Source organism: Cornus florida, unplaced genomic scaffold (assembly GCF_030987335.1).
Source record: "Cornus florida cultivar Cherokee Brave unplaced genomic scaffold, ASM3098733v1 CherokeeBrave_3.0.0_Hap2_Chr11, whole genome shotgun sequence".
In the NCBI taxonomy this organism is placed as follows: domain Eukaryota; kingdom Viridiplantae; phylum Streptophyta; class Magnoliopsida; order Cornales; family Cornaceae; genus Cornus; species Cornus florida.
The window spans coordinates 115,218,158-115,236,740 of NW_026775581.1; the positions used below are offsets into that span (position 1 = coordinate 115,218,158).

General features: G+C 34.5%; 1 protein-coding gene across 2 annotated transcripts; it reads right to left on the bottom strand.

The window, feature by feature from the left end:
• Positions 1-48: 48 nt before the first annotated feature.
• On the bottom strand, positions 49-15,187 carry LOC132286680 (protein REDUCED CHLOROPLAST COVERAGE 3). 2 transcript variants are annotated; one of them, XM_059789042.1, is made up of 24 exons: positions 15,085-15,187; positions 14,716-14,808; positions 14,526-14,587; positions 14,298-14,390; positions 14,118-14,190; positions 12,641-12,943; positions 12,462-12,526; positions 11,057-11,188; positions 10,443-10,484; positions 9,804-10,334; positions 8,537-8,691; positions 7,355-7,862; positions 7,025-7,087; positions 6,837-6,938; positions 6,341-6,646; positions 6,174-6,266; positions 5,937-6,038; positions 5,739-5,843; positions 5,037-5,170; positions 4,059-4,242; positions 3,827-3,958; positions 3,059-3,171; positions 2,893-2,971; positions 49-1,962 (listed from the first exon to the last, which is right to left on the bottom strand). In XM_059789042.1, the coding sequence occupies exons 2-24, from the start codon at positions 14,783-14,785 to the stop codon at positions 274-276; spliced, it is 5,136 nt and encodes a 1,711-aa protein (XP_059645025.1). In that variant the 5' UTR covers positions 14,786-14,808; positions 15,085-15,187; the 3' UTR covers positions 49-273. The 2 variants fall into 2 exon arrangements, with proteins under 2 accessions (XP_059645025.1, XP_059645026.1); XM_059789043.1 differs by lacking the exon at positions 15,085-15,187 and having other exon boundaries at positions 49-1,953; positions 14,716-15,024.
• Positions 15,188-18,583: the final 3,396 nt, after the last annotated feature.

The following is an 18,583-nucleotide window of genomic DNA, read 5'->3' on the forward strand; positions in this document are numbered from 1 at the left end:
AGAAACTTGGATTGCATGATAAAATATTTATTAATTAAACAAAATCTGTGCAAGAGAAATGCCAATCTCTAAGCATTTTATTATAACATCCCACGCGGGATTATCGATGAATAAAATTAGAACTGAGCGAGCGAAAACCTCCTACATTGTTTCTCAAACATTTCAATTTCTAAATTCTGATGAACTGAGTAATTGATCTATTCCGGATTTGAACTGAGATATGAACACCTTCATGCGAGTCTGTGACTTGTTTTCCGGTCTCACTCTCGCTCTTCAACGGACTGAAGCACAAATAGATTGCTGATTGTACAACCCATTTACCCCATTTGTAAACTGCTGCCTGTTTCTCCTCCGCTTTGTAACAACTACAAATCCTTCAGTGTCGTCGTTCTTATTCTTATTTACATCTACTGTTTTCGGCTGTTCACTTTTACCATTTTGAGAAACCAATTCCGTCTTTCCTTCATTTCCATAAAGAATTTTGATGATTGCACTGTCATTCGCAATTGCTTCCGAAGAATTCTCTGAGTACTCCGGCTTTTTCACACCAGCCGTAGACTTGCTTGCAGGATCCAAGTCATCTTTAACTGACTTTACAATGAAGCTGAGCAGTATCTGCCTTGCTAGCTCTGACTTCTCTGCATCTGTACTGCCTTTTCTCAATCTGTCATTTTCAAAGCCACCAGTAACCTTTTCATCTTGTTTCTCTTCTTCAGAAAACTCCTTATTTGAATTAACCACAGACTCGGGGTCCTTTTCAACTTCTGAATCTTCACTTCCTGCATTTGTTTGCCAAGCTCTTCTCGGCACAAATTCTGGTGCATTGGGATTCATGATTCTTGGAGAACTGAATCCACTTCTTTCCTTGGTGGTACTTTGGGATTTCAAACACCCATGTGTCATGCGGAAAGAATGGCTCGCTCTATAATATAAAGCTGATCTAGGCCCACAAGGAACTCTAGCAGCAACTGGAGGGAATCCCACCGGGTCTGCAAGCATGCCTTGGGTGGCTATTACATCATAAACACTTGTCATCGCAACTGAGTTTAACGGTTGAGTCAAAGGAAGGGCACCTGGATTAAATGGCGGAGCTGCAGCAGAAAGCTTGCTCCCATTTGTTTCTACAGTTTTTTCTTCGTTACTTGAACACGGAGTCTGTTCAAGTTCTGGGGCAGATATTTCCAACTCAGTTCCACTCTCATGAGCATCTTTTGTGTTTTCATTATCTGGTACAGCTTCTTCTAGAGCAACTGCATTGTTTTCATCCTCCTTTGATGTCTCAGTTGGATTATTGCAGACCTGTGTATCAGTTTTTTCCTCTCTCAATTCTTCAAATTTCTCCAAAGGCTTCAAAACTGTACCTGGTGGTGCCACCGCTACCTCCTTATATGACAAAGATTTTGAAGCCATAGCAGTGAGAGTGGCAGGAGTGGGGGAAATTTTGGACTCTGAGATGGGGGAAACTAGGGAACTTGAAGTTTTCACCTGCAGTTTAGTCCAATCCTCTCCAGCACTGAAGCTATGAGCCTTTGGTTGCTTCAGCGAAAACCATTCTGTTGACAAGGTCTTTGGCATTGCCTTTTGTGCCAGTGGAACCGCTTCCTTCCTGTAATTGCTGTCTCTATAATTAGCATGTTCAGAACTGTTTATGTTTAGCTTAGCAAGAACTGGCCGCCTTTGGCCAAACTTTCTGCCAGCATTATTTGTGGACCGCACTTTTGAGTTAGCTTCTTGCCATCCTTCATCAGAGCTTGTTCCTTGGGAAACTTCATTAGTAACGGTAAGATCATATCTAGAGACATCACTGTCCTTGGGTTCTTCAGGAAGAAGTGTGCCCAGCTTATCCTCCTCTGTATTGGTCTTTGCTATTGCCACAGTATCTTCTGTGTCATCACGAGTCACAGTGTCATTGCTTATTGCATCATGCTGCACTTGATGGGATTTATCACTAATCTGCAACACCTAAGAGATAATGAATAAAAGAGAGAGGAGCGTGTCATGTCTTCAGCTTGAGAAACTGGAGCTAATTTGCTTCCTTCCAATAAAAACATATTCGTAATAGCAGCAACTTAAAAATTTTAAAAAAGAAAAAGAAGAATAGAGTGAAATAAGAAAGAGGACAACTTGTTAAGAAGTTTTCATGTTCAAATGAAAAATAGTGGTTAGAATATCAGCAGCTACCACAAAACTCAATTGAATAAATGGGATCCATGAGTTTAGTCTAATAGAGTCACTTAGTAAGGATTATGCACTCTAATTTCCTTTCATCATGGTTCTCCAAAACAATTATCAAATAGGCTTCAACATTAGGATATACAACAGCAACAGGTGATATATTTTTTTTATAAGAACATTCCTATAAAATGCCAAAACTAGAACATTGTCTTTCAAATAGTTAAAATATAGCTATACAAACTGTCCTTTGATTAGTTAAAATATAGCTATGTTGTTCTTTCTATGGGTTATATTTAGTTTTAGTTGAGTTATTCACACGACTCAAGTTAATTTATCTCCACTAATACTCAGTCATAGTCTAAAAGAAAACCATTGAGCTTATAAGTTGATTAGAGCACATACATTTAGTTCACAAGTTCCTGCTGAAATATGAACCAACCGATTGACAAACAGTGATCGTTTGCCTGAATCTAGCCTAAATTTTGTAGTATCTCAAATATCGGAAAAAAACCAAAAATAGTAAGATATGGGAAAGGACATCGGCACTCCAAAAAGATCCCAAGGCAATCCAAATAAAAAGTAGTCGTACTTAACAAAAAGGGAAAATAAGAACAAAAAATAATAATAATAACTAAAAGAAAATTTTGGATCACATGCTGCAGAATTTGACATGGAGATGAAGGATCAGATTTTTGACTGTAAGCAATATGCAACTACCTTCGCTCGTCTTTTCCTTTGTGAGTCTCCTTCCTTCGAATCCTGATCAGGACTTATGTAATCAAGGAGATCTGATACGCTGCAAGAAAGGGATCAAAGGTTTTGGTGTGCAAAGACATAACTCCATGTTTAATAACCAAGTAATTTGGGAATACCATATCAATACCTAAGGTGGCCTTTGCTAGCAATGGATGCATCTGGCTTTGGAGTTCCGTTTCGTGCCACTTCTTGCTGCTCCAGGGCTTTTGATTCAAAATATTCAAGCCATGCAGCAGCGTCCTGCATAAGAACAAACAGCACATTAATATAATAAATCGCTGCTGCAACTTTTTACGATTTTCTTGTGAAAGTTGATTACTTGTTACAAGGCTTATAGTTCAATCAGTTGCAAATTTTTAAAGGAAAATTACTAGGAGCAACCACAATTGGGTATTTGTAAGTGCTTTTAAAATGTAAAAGAGTCCATATTAAGTTGGAACTGTAGCATTTTTGCGACTGACCAAAAATGACATAATTGACAGTAGGGAAATTTATCGGGGTAGTTACTATCTTCAACACTGCTTATAGTTTAAAGGTAGTGATATCATTTTTTAAGGTTGAGAGATTTTAATGTTTTTTATTTTCAAAAAATTGCAATTGTTCAAATGAAGCCATAGGGGCAAAGTTGGGTGTGAGTTTCTTGCCAAGGGAAAAAAATAAAAATAAATAAATGAAGCCCTCTGTGTCAAAACTTTAAGGAATATGGCTTCAGTATGCTAAAACAAAGCAGGAAATTGTACTCTTCCCTTTTACGAATGTTGAAGAAACAGGGAAGCCAAAAAGGCCAGTATCAACTGAATATATAAAACAATAACTAGCTGTTGCAAAATTCGGATTATTAGGGCATAATTAGCACTTATGGTATTTTTGTAAGATATCAAAACAGTGTGGTAACCTGAGTACGAAGATCTTCTTGTCCCAGTTTGGCTTGAAGGATCTGTAGTGTGGTTTGTTCATGCTGCACACTGAGGGAATACGCTTCCATCAATGAAAGAGCTATGGCTATTGCATGATAGCTGGCTGCAGTCTGCCATATGAAAGGATGAGATAGTTTTGTTAGCTCATATAAGAGGCTAAAATATTCTACGTAAATATCATGTGTGTGTGTGAGAGAGAGAGAGAGAGACCTGTATATGATCGGCTCCTAATAATCTTTGATTACATTTAAGAGCTTCATGCAAGTATCTGAGAGCGACATGAACATTTCCCATACCCTCTTCCATCATAGCCACATTTATATAAGTTGCAGCAGTATTTGGATGAGACAATCCACATGTAAAATGGAGAAGGAACAAAGCACGGTTGACATATCTGCCAAAAGTAATGTGATTAATAAAAAGCCGGAAAACAGAAAGAGAATAAACAACAATATGCAGTTCTCTTAATTATGCCAAGAGATCGATAAACTCAAACCTGATTCCAAGAAGAATTATTTATGTAGAATGATAATTACTTCTATGGTTTGGAATATCTGGAGGGCTAGAAATCAAGCTTCATCAAGGTTGTTCTTCAAAGGCCCATCAACTTGCAAGGTTTATTACTTGGAAGTGCAGGATATTATGGGATTAAAGTTATATGATTTTGTCAATGGTATTGGGATTGAGTGATTTGATGTTTTTAATTTTACTTCTGTTATTATCTTCTTATTGGAATAGGAGTTATTCCAATTTTTCACTGTTCAGCAAGGGTATGCCCTCACTTTAATCTTGCCATTCTCTACAACTTTTTATAATGCATGCAAGTCTTCCCATTTAGGGAAAGAAAATTATGTTTAAAGAACGAACACAAATAACACAAGATGGATAAGATTCAATAGGAAGGTTGATGCAGGAAGAGAAGACATTATGGTGTACAATTTCATAGAAACTATTATTCTAAATATATGAAATGTACACTGATTGGAGATAAAATGTAAAAGAAAAAAGGTGGAACAGAATAAATTGGAGTTGTGTAGCTGACTCCAACAGTCGCGACAATGGTTGTTCAGTAAAATGACCTAAATTCAATCTTCTGATGATATTCGTAGTAACAGCAAATTAATTATTAAAATCAAAATGCATAGACATAGTTTTGGCACATCAAGAACACAAATAGAAACATCTTACTTCAAAGCCAATTCGATGTGCTGTAGACGATAGTAAAAAACTGAAAGATCCCCGTAGCTTTTCATTGTATCTGGATGGTCAAGCCCAAGTTCCCTCTCATTGATATCCAAAGCCTTTTGCTGATATATTGTTGCCTAAACAAGGGATAAAAAAAATAAAAATAAAAATAAAAAAACAGAAAATTGATGGTTAAGCAACCTGGCTATTTTCAAACAAGATACGAAGTTCCTAATACTATTTAGTGTTCATAGAAGCCTAAAATGCAGGTGAAAATTCACAAATTGAATTGCCAATATTTGATTGTCATTTGTTCAGCTGAGTTGAGTTCAAAGGTAATTACCCAGAATCTAAGTTACATTGGTGCTTGGAAGTATATACTCTGCAGTTGCACAAATAATATTTGTCTATGGATTTCACATTTCTATAGTGGAATCGGTAATTAATTGAGGATTTTCAAGCTTAAATTTCTACTTAATATCTCCCCACTTTTACAATATATATGAACTCGAATTTTACATAATCATGTACTTTTTCTTCACTTCAAGGATTAGTTCAAATATTAGATTGGTTATCACTGATTCAAGGTATGTATAATTCACACTAAAAAGTAACAAAACAAGTAAATGAATAAAGATTCATAAAAGTGACAATCAGCAAAATTCATCAGTAAAGTTGAAATATTATTCAAAAAGATTGTTGTACCTGATTAAAATCTCCAGTGTGGTAAAGCACTACTGCTAAGAGACTATATGCACTTGCAGTTGCCCGATGATAGGGACCACACACAGCAATCATTTTGGCTAGTGCCTTCAAAATTAAGATGTAAATAAATTAAGATCACCTCATTTTCCCAATTAGAAATAAAATCAAATAAGTTAACTGCGTGGATGATTTTGGTACCTTTGTTCCATAATTAACAGCATCTTCTAACTTTCCTTTATCCAGTGCAATCTTGGATGACTCCAATAAAGTCCGCCCATCAGCAGATGAGCATCCTACATGCTGTAGAGAATGATTGAAACATCTCAGTCATTGCAATTTCATTAATTACTGGACTGTTCAGATGGTAAATATCATGTCAAATGAATTTATTATACACACGCACACACATATATATATAGAGAAAGAGAATCCTACTTTGCAGACAGGAACCATGCTGATAACATCAGATTTCTTGAAAGGGTTAGGGCTTTCCATATCATAGTCTCTTGTAACCAGCTCCAAGCCAACCTGGACAAATCATACATACATAAGAATGTTGTATTCACTAATATGGGTATTGAAAGCAGTAACTGGGATGGTACCTTATGGCAAAGTCCTCGAAGAATTGATAATTTTCTCAACTGTTCAAATTCATCTTTCAGACTATAACCAAATCTTTTGTCCAGAAATGTTCTTAACCATTTCAATTTGAGAACATGATCATCAGTCATGTTCTGTTCGTTATGTTCCCCAAACAAGAAATTCAAGGATGAAGCTACCGCTGCAGATAAGTCCGCCATATTGTCAATGGAAGCAATAACAGCTCTAAGTACATGCTTGAACGCTCGAGTGACCATCTCATGAACACAAAGTGACTGTATATGAGGAAGTTTCTCTGCAAGTTCAACCTAGTTCACATAATGACATCAGAAAAAAAAAAAATAATAAGACATCAGAACAAACAATGGTTACATTGTATCTATAGGCTCTGCTTAATTTTTCTTAATTTCTATAAATAATTTAACTATTAGTCAATTTAGGCAGTAAAATAATTTCCTCGAGAAGCAATATTTTAGAAATAAGAGACTCTTCTCTCACCACACGGCCCAAAGAACACATTTGCAATCCCCTTAGATGCATGAAGTCAGTTAGGGAACGTCCATCAACTGGAGAAAGTTCAAGTGACCCAAAATCTGTTACCTAAACAAAATGAGAGAGTTAGTTTGTACATGATATATAATGGTATGTTTCAATTAAAACAAATTCAATTATGCACTAAATATTACCAGCTTAGGCAAAGCAACTTCATCATAATAACTGTGTGCCATCTTGATGAGCTCATCCACAGACTGTTACAAGAGGCGAATTTAAACACTTATTGCCTTGAAAATCAATTAATAAAGTGTAATTGAAAATAATAACAAGTACAATAACAATAGTAATGAAGCACACTGCTGTGCTGCTAACTTCATCAAACATTAGCAATATATCAATGACAAACTAATTGCTTTTTCACTATTTCCTGACGCTAAAATAAAAGGCAATAATAGCTCATGGCTTTAAGTTACATTACAAAGTGGAAAATGCCAGATACTTGAAAAGTGTGTGTTACAGACCTTTAGATGAAGGCCTGTCCTAGTTTCTTTCAGTCGCAAGAAGGCTTCTTCAGGAATTAACTTCTTCAACTCAGCCTCACTGTTAGACTCGCAATTATTTAGCTCTCCCATGCTGCTTTCCACATTCAGTCTGCTGGCTCTGAAATCATTTTCGACATTATCATCTGTGCTACTCACACTACTTGGCTTCTTTTCCCTCTTATTCAGCATTTTAAATTGCTTCCCAAGTCCTTTAACAACAGGTACAGCCTCATTATCATCCTTGGGGCTTTTAGAACCGTTATCTGTCGGCACTTCCTGCTTTTGTAGATGTTGCACCCAGCAAGAACCAAGTTCCCATCTGATACACCTCTCAGAAACTGCTGGCTTATCTTCCAACTCACTCAAGCTCTCTTTAATTACTTTGTGAACCAGGCATCTCAAAACTTCTAGATCACCAGAATTAGACTGAGGTGAGTGGCCTCCAGATAACTCGGCACTACATGAATCATGTAGCAAAACCCTCAAGCTGTAAAAATTTCAAACCTAATGAGTCCGTTGCATGCAACTTTATTGTGAGGCAACCACACAATTTGCATATTTTCTGAAATACTCATTCTTCAAATGATAATCTGTTTTATAAAATTATTAATCACTGCACTTGCATACTATACTTACTATTGTCTCTCAAAAACTTCGCTCTATTTGCTTTTGGTTTTGCAGTTCTAGTTTTCTTATAAGTACAAGACTAATTTTATGACTTGAAATTAAACAAGACAAAAATGGGCGATTAGCAGAGCCATTAACTAGTGTTTACCACAAGCAGTCACGAATTTAAAGGGTCTAAAGGACAACAACCAAAAGAGCAAACACAAATATATCACTGGAGAAGAACTGAGCGTGAATTTCTTTCATAACTTCCATTATACAAGCAATCCATTCCTGTTATAATGATAATCGCACCACATTTCATCATGGCGTGGAGCACTACTACTGTCTTATAGCACTAGCAGGAAGACATAAAAACACCTTTGTGTCTCACGAAGCATTCTGAAATGACTGGTAGTTAATACAGAAAACAGAGGCATGCTGGATACAAATAAAATCTCAACTTTTAACAGCTTTTTATATCCCTATGTACTGGTAGCTTAGGATCTTACTATGTGTATGTTCTATTTGCAAGCAAATGTGAATTATCCAAACCTGTTAATGTTAAGCGAATTGGCTCCTCCATCTGGTTGATCATCAATTTCAATATCTTGAGCCATGTACTTTCCTTTCTTCACATCACCTATGATCTTTACAGTTGCAGTGTATCCACAATGTCTTACAACAACAACACTCAGTGAGGAAGTATCCTGCAAAAGTCAATGATTTTGCTTCAGTTCTCCTGATGAGAGAAATAATAAACCTAATTACAACAACAACAACAATGACAATAATAGTAGTAATTTTCACTAATTACAACAACAACAATGACAATAATAGTAGTAAGTTTCACTTGAAAATGAGTTTAAGAGTTAAAGAGAATTTCATAATTATATTTTTTCATTTAGATTCTTTAATTCTAAATTTTCCAATTCAATAATTCAATCCAAATTACGAACAATACTTGCATAAAAGATGATATACAACCAACAGGCCAATGGCCTAGCAGTACCGGACCCCTACTTCCCAAAGGGAGGTCAGGGCTTCTAGCCTCAGTGGAGACATGTGTGTATGAGTACCAACTAAGAAAAAAAAAGATGATATACAAAGTTTCAAAATTTAATTTAAACAAGGTTGAAATTGACCGAAAAAAAACAAACTTTGAAGAGCAACGTCTTCCTAGTAATATTGCGAATCTTTTAGATAAAACTCATAAAGAATTAGAAGGCCTAGTATACATTATACAATACTCCAAAATAAAAGGGAGTAACATGAAGCGCAGAATTATGAATGCATTCAATACTCCAAAATAAAAGGGGAAATTGATCTGTGGTCAATCTCATAAAAAATAAATATGAATTTCTAGTAGTACCTCATAAAAAAAGACTACGACAGCATTATTAAATAATATGGCTATATATATCTGAAAAACAAAACTAGATTTGTCTAGCCAACCCCAATGGCTAGGATAAAAATTTATTGAGTTAGTTACCTATAAAAAAGAAAAGAAAGAAAGAAAGAGAGAGGCTTTATCAGGTCAAATTATTCAAGAATGCAACCTGTAACCTAAATTTTTAGTTGGAAAAGAAATTTACTTTTGTAAATAAACATACACGTGCAGAAGTAAATGAAGAACAAGACCTAAAACATCATCCAGACAGTATTCAGGTCAGGCATCCACAACTCAATTATAAAGATAATGGAGTATAGTTGAGGTGTGGCCTCCCTTCATACTAATCTGAAGTTCTAGCTTTAATGGAACTCCTTTAGTACCCAAACAACTTACAAATTAGAAACATGCAGCAAAGAGAAAGTTACTTACATGGACAACTACACTCTCATCGGCAGTCACCCCTTTAAGTAAGTTTCTCTGAGTGACTTTCTTAGAAGAGATACTGGATGATTCACTGCCAATAATCTTTTCAAACTTCAAGCTTGCATCTGCCGCATCTCGTTTTACTGTAATAGACAAGTCCCCTACACGATCCTCATGCAAAATTGAGCCTGTAGAAGAATTCAATGTATCTTTTTCCATCATAGTGGAATCTAGGACTTGGCGTATGGCAGAAACAGCTTTAAAGATTGAGACGTCGACAAATAAGCTATGAAGCAAAAAAGCCTTTCGGTCTCGGACCACCCTCTCCTCCTCAGTCTTGCAAGGAAGGCTTGCCAATATTGCAATATCAGTAGCCCACAGTCTATGATCAAATTCAGCACATCTTCCCTGGCCTCCACCGTTGCCACCCCAATTCTCATCTTCCACTGGTAAGGACATGAGGTTTGATGGAGAATCAACAACAGATGGAGGGACAAGCCATGTATTGGCACGAAAACCATATGGAAGATTACCAAACTGGAGAGAATAAAGCAAACATAAAAACGTATTAGACTGAGAGCTTATTGATCTACTTTCAGTACTAATACATTAGGAAGCTTCTTTACGTAAGTACACGTATGTCACCTTATTGTGTTCTACAAAAGCTTTCATCAAGGATTCATATGCCTGCACACCACATCAATGTATTATTACCAATGACATATTTTTAAAATAAAATTGCAACAAATTACAGCTTAAACAAAGAGCAAACAATTTTAATTGTGCATTAGCTAGTTGATATGGCTTTCAGCACGACCAAGTCAGATACGTCAGCAAATAGATTGATCACTTCACTTGGCCAAATTATTTTAGAAGTTAGCCAAGGTGGATATTCTGGATTTAATGTGATGCCTAAATCTTTTTCTTCTGCCTAAATCCTTTTCTTCTTTTATTTAATTTTTCTTGACATGGAGCCTAAATCAATAAGTAGAAAAAATTAAACAGAAATCATTTAGATTCTCTATCAAAATTTCAGCGCTCTCTTCTAACCCAAAAGGAAAAGAAATGGTGTGAAATCTATTTGGAAACTAAATTTGTCTGTGAGAGGAAAATTCAAGAAATAAGAGTACCAAAACCTTGATTTGAATGGTATGTCCTCCTCAAAGGAGAGGCGAGAGTATAAAAAATAAAAGAAGAAGAAAAGCATATCTTATGGTGTTGACAGTGACACATATGGAATGAAAACTTGGTGTCCTTACATTTGCAAAAGCTCGGCTGAGCTGTTGCAGAAGATCCACAAGGGAGTGGCTTTGTAGAAATTGCTTTCCCAAAGTGTAGAACCCTTTAACTGATGCAGCCACATGTATTAGCTTCCCATTGCATATCTTAATCTGCATAATTAACCACATTATTTAACTCAGTAAACTTAAATGCAGAAGCGAAATATACTTGAAAAAAAACTATATGCATTCTATGCATGTCTCTTTCTCTGAATTTCCAAAACCAACCATTCAAAATATTTATATTGTTTTTTGTGACTAGCATAATTATTTTGTTGATTTAGGAAATGTTTTAAAGTCTTGGGGATAATTTAGGAAAGTTAATTTTTTGTACATTTAGTTTTCAAAAGTGCACATTTATTTTGGTAAATTTTAAATAGGAAAGAGGGATTTTTATTTTAGGACAGAGGGAGTATGTGTGTAGATATGGGAATGCACATGCATAATTTGATGACCTCTCTCCAACAAAACTCTCCTTTCTTTCGTTTTTTCAATTATGATCCAACTTTATATAAATCAACCTACACTTTTGACTTTTCTTACAATTATATATATTTTTCAAGCTAAAAAGGGTTTCACATGTCTTCAGATGAAGACATTTATTCTTATATTGTAGACACAATCAAGATATACAGGAAGCATGTCCAAAAGTGTCGGAGAAGTTTAGGTGTCTGACACCAACTTGGCTCTTCTTAGAAGTGTCCATGATACACGTAAAAATCTAACAAATTTTATAACTACATTATTAAAGACCAAAACTTAGGTATTGGGGCTCCACGGCATATGGTAAAAAGATCTCATAATCACGGGATGTTGCCAAAAATAGTGTTTTTATGTCTTTTTAACTTTAACACAGCCATCAAGATTGATTTTTACTCCATTAAAATGGCATGACGGCGCTGACTCAGATAAATTTTCCAACACTTTTTTTTTTTTAAAAGAAAAAGAAAAGAAAAGGGCACGAGCAAGTATGTAATCTAAATCCTAAACTTCCCGAGAGGTGAGCTTCGAGTCCCCCTTTCCCCAATTTGCCAGGAAAGAAAAAAAAAGTAATCTAGATTCTAAACTCGAGGATCAAACTATTCCTAGATTTTACAAGTAATCACAAAAGCAAACAATTTGTTGACCCTTCTTACCCAACTTGAATTTATTTAACTATTTATTATTTTGGCGTCAAGATGAGGAACCCAACTTGAATCTGAATTCTGGAGTTGTCGGCACCCGAAATTAGGTATTTGAGGATTGAAGAATGAATGGAAATTAAAAATATAAGAAGAAAATGGCGGCTTTACAATTAACCCAATAATTAATAAGGGCCCTTCCATAAAATATCAAATTAAATACTACAGTATTACAGAATTTTGAGCAATGTGAGAGAGATCACCTGCATTTCAAAATAATCGCCGTCGCGCCTCTCTCCCTCATCCTTACGATCCACTCTTTTCAAATCTGCAAACCCACCCAGAGACACAGGGGTTTTCAATCAGATTGTTAGTAAGTTTGATTTTTCATATTAAAATTTTCGACCAAATAAATAAAATTAACCAAAGTAATAGTACTCACGTAGGATAGGAGGAGAGAGGTGAGAGAAAGAGAAGAAGTCGTAAAAATCAGAGAGCTTTGGTATGGGATGAATCGCCGCCATCTCGTAGCAACCCTCTGAAATCGGCTCTGAATTACTGGCTCGGACCACTTCTCCATTGGTCTTCTGGGTCTTCTTGGATCGACCACCCTCTGCGACGGCGGCGGCGATGGCGGGAGCGGCGGCTCTTCCTCCTTTGGGTTTGGCGAACCGAGTTGTGCACGCTACTATGTCCTGTAGCCTCCGCACGTGCGCCACCGCTTGCCCCTCCTCACTGTAGTCCTCTGCAGTATCAGTGGCATTTATGTAAATAATGGGAACTCTATTGGTTATTTTGTATTTACGAAAAGTATTTAAAAAAAAAAAAAGAAATGTGAGTCGCATTTTTGTATCAGGTTATAGTTGAAATTTCACTTAAAAAAAGAAAAAAGAAAAAAGAAATTTCATCATTGGTGAAATTTCAAAACACAAAACCAAGACTTAATAAACGAATGATTTGACGCATCGTGTGGCAGTTGAATTTATTATAAGAGACTTAAATAAATTTGTATTTTTCAAAAACGAATGATTTGACACATCATGTGTTATTGTTGAATATGTTACAAGACATATTTGTATTTTGCACCGCAATCATCGGTCTATTAAAGAGCATCTTGATCACGTTTTTATATGTAGTTTCCACTTTTATTAAGAAAAGAAAAAAATATTTGCTTCCCAAACAATAAGATTATCTTTCACAAGGCAGATCTAATTGTTCATTGCTCAACAAATATATACTCCTTTCGTCTTTTTTTTTTTTTATTGTCCGGCTTATAAATTATAATGCGGACAACAAAAAGAGAAGAAGGTAATAATAAACTAATATTCTTTTACTTATTCACTGCACTTGATATTTTTATATAAAATAAATGAAACAATTCCCCCCATTTATATAATACGAGTACTAGTTTTGAATAATAGTAAATAGTAATATTTTGAAAAAAATAAAATAAAATAAAAAATTGTGAGATATAATGTCAATTTCGACATTTCATACCACGGCTTATTGCAGTGTGACTAAACTCAACTCAAGAGATACACCTTCAGTGAATCAATACGGGAAGCATATTCTTGCACCCACCTTAATTTATTGGATTAAATAATACCCCAATTGACAGTCTTATATAATTATATTGCCATTATAATATTACATATATGTATATATAATGTAATCATTCTGCTAGCTACTTATTGAAGTACCATATAATAATGTACAAATAAATATCTTACAAGTTGTGTTACGCGACATTATAACCTATGTTACATTGGAATAAAAATAAATATAATATGATATGACGAGATAAAAGACAAAATTAATTTCATTGGAACCACCATACCCATAGCTGGAAATAGCAATTCTGTAGCTAATAATTAGTTGCATGTAACACCAAAAAAGTTTGGTGTGGAATCATAACCTACCTTCAACCATTCTCAGCAAACATGGCTTTAGAGACACCACCTCTAACCTATCACTCAGTCTGTGTCCTTTCACCTGTACAAAACATTAATTAATTATATATATATATTCATGGTTTAATGTGTGTGTGTATATATATATATAATTAGTGTGAATTTGGAATAGGAAAATTATAAGCTGACCTCATGAGAGAAAGAATAGTTAGTAAGGTGACATGTCTCTACATTAACACCAAGCAGCTTCCTCACATCAAGTATCTTGTCAGTGGAGATGCCCTTCAATTCCATACAATTACATTAATCAAACAATATATTAATTAGTTTTAAAGTGAAACTAATAAATTCGACAATTTGAATTTGAAGAAAATTTGGTTTTAAATAATTGAAGACGTTGATTCGATAATTACAAACCTTGAGAATGACCTGTGTTTCATATGGGGTGATCACAGTTATGTCAAGAACACTAGGTACAACTGCAAAAGAAGAGTGGGAAAAAATTAAATAAATATGATTGTGAATTACAAGAATCATTAACTATGTAGTACTGTATATAATTGTGTGTGTGTGTGTGTACACATATACAGATATATAGATATATAACCTTTTTCTTCTTTCTTCCTCTTGTCTGATTTAGCTTTATTGGTCTTCCCTCTGCCTGACCTTGGAGCCATTAATTCCACTGAGAGAGCTTTATCTAATTGGAGCCAAGTTCAAGAATTCATTTAGAGCTAATTAAAATTTGATATTGAAAATATGGGTTGTACAAAGAAAGCATGCAAAAGGAGAAGAGAGAGAGAGAGAGAGAGAGAGAGAGAGAGAGAAGTGTAAAAAAGAAAAAAGAAAAGAAGAGAGAGAGAATAATATTGGAAAGGTGGGTTGAAACATGAAAGAGGTTTTAAAGGATAGAAAGTGATGAAGAGGAAATCTAGTGAAGGGTTTGTAGAAGATAGGATAAGGGTTTTGGGTTTACCCTCTTTTGGATTTGTGAGCAATCCTGACCTCTCCTTCCTGCTTGCCTGATTTTCTTCTCTCTCTCTCACACACACAACACACACAGTCTCTCTTTCTCTCTCTAGGTGTTAATCCATGTGATGTCCTTTTAAGGGAGTAGAAGAGAGCACAGCCCATGAATCAAGACAAAACGAAATGGGGGTGGGGCCAGGGAGGTGGACCGTTCAATTTGTGACACGTGGTCGATGCTCTTAACTCGGCATTTTTGTTTTTTCATGTGTTGGGGCCTCGTTTGTCACCACCGGTGGGGTGAAATTAATCTTTTTGAGACTAATAATTTAGCACTTATGATGTGTATCCAATTTTTTACTATTTAATAATTCAATCTCAATGTTGTCACATTTTCCATGGTAATTTAGTGTTTGTTTCTAATCCCACTATAAAAATATACTTTCCATTTAATTAACTCACTCTCTGTATACATATATATATATATATATATATAAATGTATGTGTGCACACAGTACATGTGTGTATGTGTGTGTATATATGTGTTGGTAACAAGTGACAACATTCTGCTGACATTAGAGAATTTGGATGAATCAAATTGTGAATTGACCGTCTATGGGAGTTGACTGGTTTGTCTCGAAGGCTCCGGCATTGGCAATTGGTTCTAGGGTTTTTGTCCTCCATTAGCTGCTGCTTGCTAATGTAATGGAGCACTAAGAAACACGTAGTAAGGACAGTCACATTTACACTGTGTATATATATATTAGGTTTTTTTGGTATATCATGCATAGTCTATGATTTTTACGTACTTACTGCAATATCGTTACCATTCAAAAATAAAAAAAATAATAAAAAAATAAACTGCAATATCGTTGACATATATATATATATCTCACAAGTTTGTAGGTTTGCTAGATCCTATGTTGTGACACGATCATATGCGTAATAGTTGAAAGCAGTTATCATTTAATGATATGATCGTTTTTCATGTGTTTGATGTAATTTGTAATAATTTTCTCAATCCTAATTTCTTCTGGGCTGGCATGGTTCGCGTGTGCCTAATTAATCCAAAAACTTGTCAACCACTTTGGAAAGTACGGAGTAAAAGCTTAAGGATAGTAATGGCCACAGTATAAGTGAGCTTGATTAGACTTGGTTGTGTTGAAGTTAAAATAGGTATGCTAATTAAATATGTTGTGCTTGTGTTTTATATATTATTAATTTGTTTATAATCGTGTAATTAAACATATCGTATTCTCATATTCTAATAATATGAAATTTGAATGAAATGTATACGTCACTTATTTATTAAACATGTTATATTAAGCGCGTTGTGTTGATCCATGTAATAAAAATAAGAACTTAAAACAAGACACACATAATAAGGCTTTGGATGTGGTATCTCATCATAAATTTCTGTGTAGTCTATTGTGTCCCTTAAATAATTAATGATGTCTCATGAAGTATCACGTCTTTGGGAAAACAATTAATTTTTGTTAGGGTACCCACAAGGGTTAAGTTGAAGTTAGGCTAAACCTGGACTTGCCCTGTGCACGTGACTTGTAGGATGTTGCGTGTGTCTTGAGGTGGATTAATCTCACCCGTAAAGTGTGGGATACCTCCTATGTGTGAAAAAAATAATAAAAAATAAATAAAAAATAAAAAATAAAAAATTGAGAGAGCTTTATCAGTAAGATGGTTAGGTCTTGAGAAAACCAGAATTCTGTTAGATTTTGTTTTTTTTGGAGCTTCCTATTATTATACAAGAAAGTAACTTACTGTAATTTGTTATATGTAAATATCATTGCTTTATCAGGAAGATGGTTTGGTCTTGAGAAAACCAGAATTCTGTTAGATTTTGTTTTTTTGGGGGCTTCCTATTATTATACAAGAAAGTAACTTACTGTAATTTGTATCAACTCCAAAACCATCTCTTGAGATGCCTATGGAATCACCATTTGCTTTACTCAATAATTAAACCCCTTTAAAAAGATTTAACCTATCTGTCTTCCATCACATCATTAACCCATTTAAGGACTCATATATATACTTCATCAAGTATAGGGCCAAAAATTCTTTTGCTGTTACTTTTATATAAAACAGAACCCATATTTTTGCATGAAAAAATATACTGTATATGTTTGGTGACAAAAAAGGTTGAACAATTTGCATTGAATTATTCAGAGAAGGTACAACTAAAAAGTTCTCATCAGTAGGAGGACATGTTTACGCAAATCTCAATTTTTGATCCATTTTCTTATGCTTCATGGCTCATGATGGTAAACCTTAGTTGGGTTTAAAATTTCACCTCTAGTTACAATTACAAAGGGTTGAATTTTAAGACTCGAACCCTCGACTTCTTCTTTAAAGAGAAAAAATTATAACATTTGGACTGATGATTTGAATTATCTACCTCAGTGACACTTTGCTTCCTTTGGAAAAACATGATAGAAAAGACAAAGATAATAACATTAGTTAATTATAATAGAAAAAGAAAGGAAAAATGAAAGGAAAAAATATCAACAGTTTTTATTCATGTTTGGGTATATTAAGAAGGATAAAAAATAAAAGGACAGTATTTTTGTTTGAAAAATGTAAAGGAGAGAAAAGAAAACAAAAGATAACAACTAAATTACTATTATACCCTTTTATAAGATGAGACCTAAATGTTATAACAAGTTTCTTCTTTTTATTGTTGAAGGGTAATTTAAGGATTATGAAAGTATTACTTAACTATTAACTTTCTTTTCAAATCTTTCCATTTTTTAGAGTAACATATAGAGATTTGAAAGGATAGCCCCAATCCTTTCTTTTCCCTTCATTTAAGACAATTCAAACACATTTCACACTATTCATTCTTAAACGGAGTCTGATTCACACTACTGCACAAAATGAGCTCGTCTTGAGTTTGGGTGTTGGGAAATTAATACCAATTAGTATTAGAAATATATTAGGCTATTATTTATTAGTATTAAGTTGATTTACTTAATATGTTATTTTCTTGTTTATTTTCTTAATTTTTTTTATATAAAAATGCTATTGTAATAAAATCAGAATATTGTCAAAAGATTATCGGTAGTTAATCTCCAATCAAATGATTAATATAGATTTGAACCATAACATCCATTACCATGAGAGCCGCTGATCATTATCCCCCATATTATATAGTATAATGTAAATATGTAATATGCTACGTACCGTGTACGTATATAAATCATGACATAAAGGAATTGCGAAAGTACTAACAACCCATTTACAACACCCTGTCAATTTTTTAATATGAAAGAGGGATCCAATGATGAAACACTAATCATAGCAATGCAAAACACCATTACATAATAAAGCACGTGCTGCACATGGGGAAACGCAATCAAAAATATCCCAAAAAAATAATTTTAATATATAGATTGCCCAAGTCCACCAGCACGGACTAAAGATTATGTTGGTTAAAGGATAGCAATATAAAGCCCTAACTTCTTACCTATATATATATATATATATATATATAT

Coding starts and splice junctions, on each gene's coding strand:
- LOC132286680 (XM_059789042.1), bottom strand. CDS start 14,785: ATGGCTCCAAGGTCAGGCAGAGGGAAGACCAATAAAGCTAAATCAGAC. Junction 11,189..12,461: donor GCGATTATTTTGAAATGCAG/GTGATCTCTCTC, acceptor TTAATTATGCAG/ATTAAGATATGCAATGGGAA. Junction 5,844..5,936: donor CTGTTAATTATGGAACAAAG/GTACCAAAATCA, acceptor TTAATTTTGAAG/GCACTAGCCAAAATGATTGC.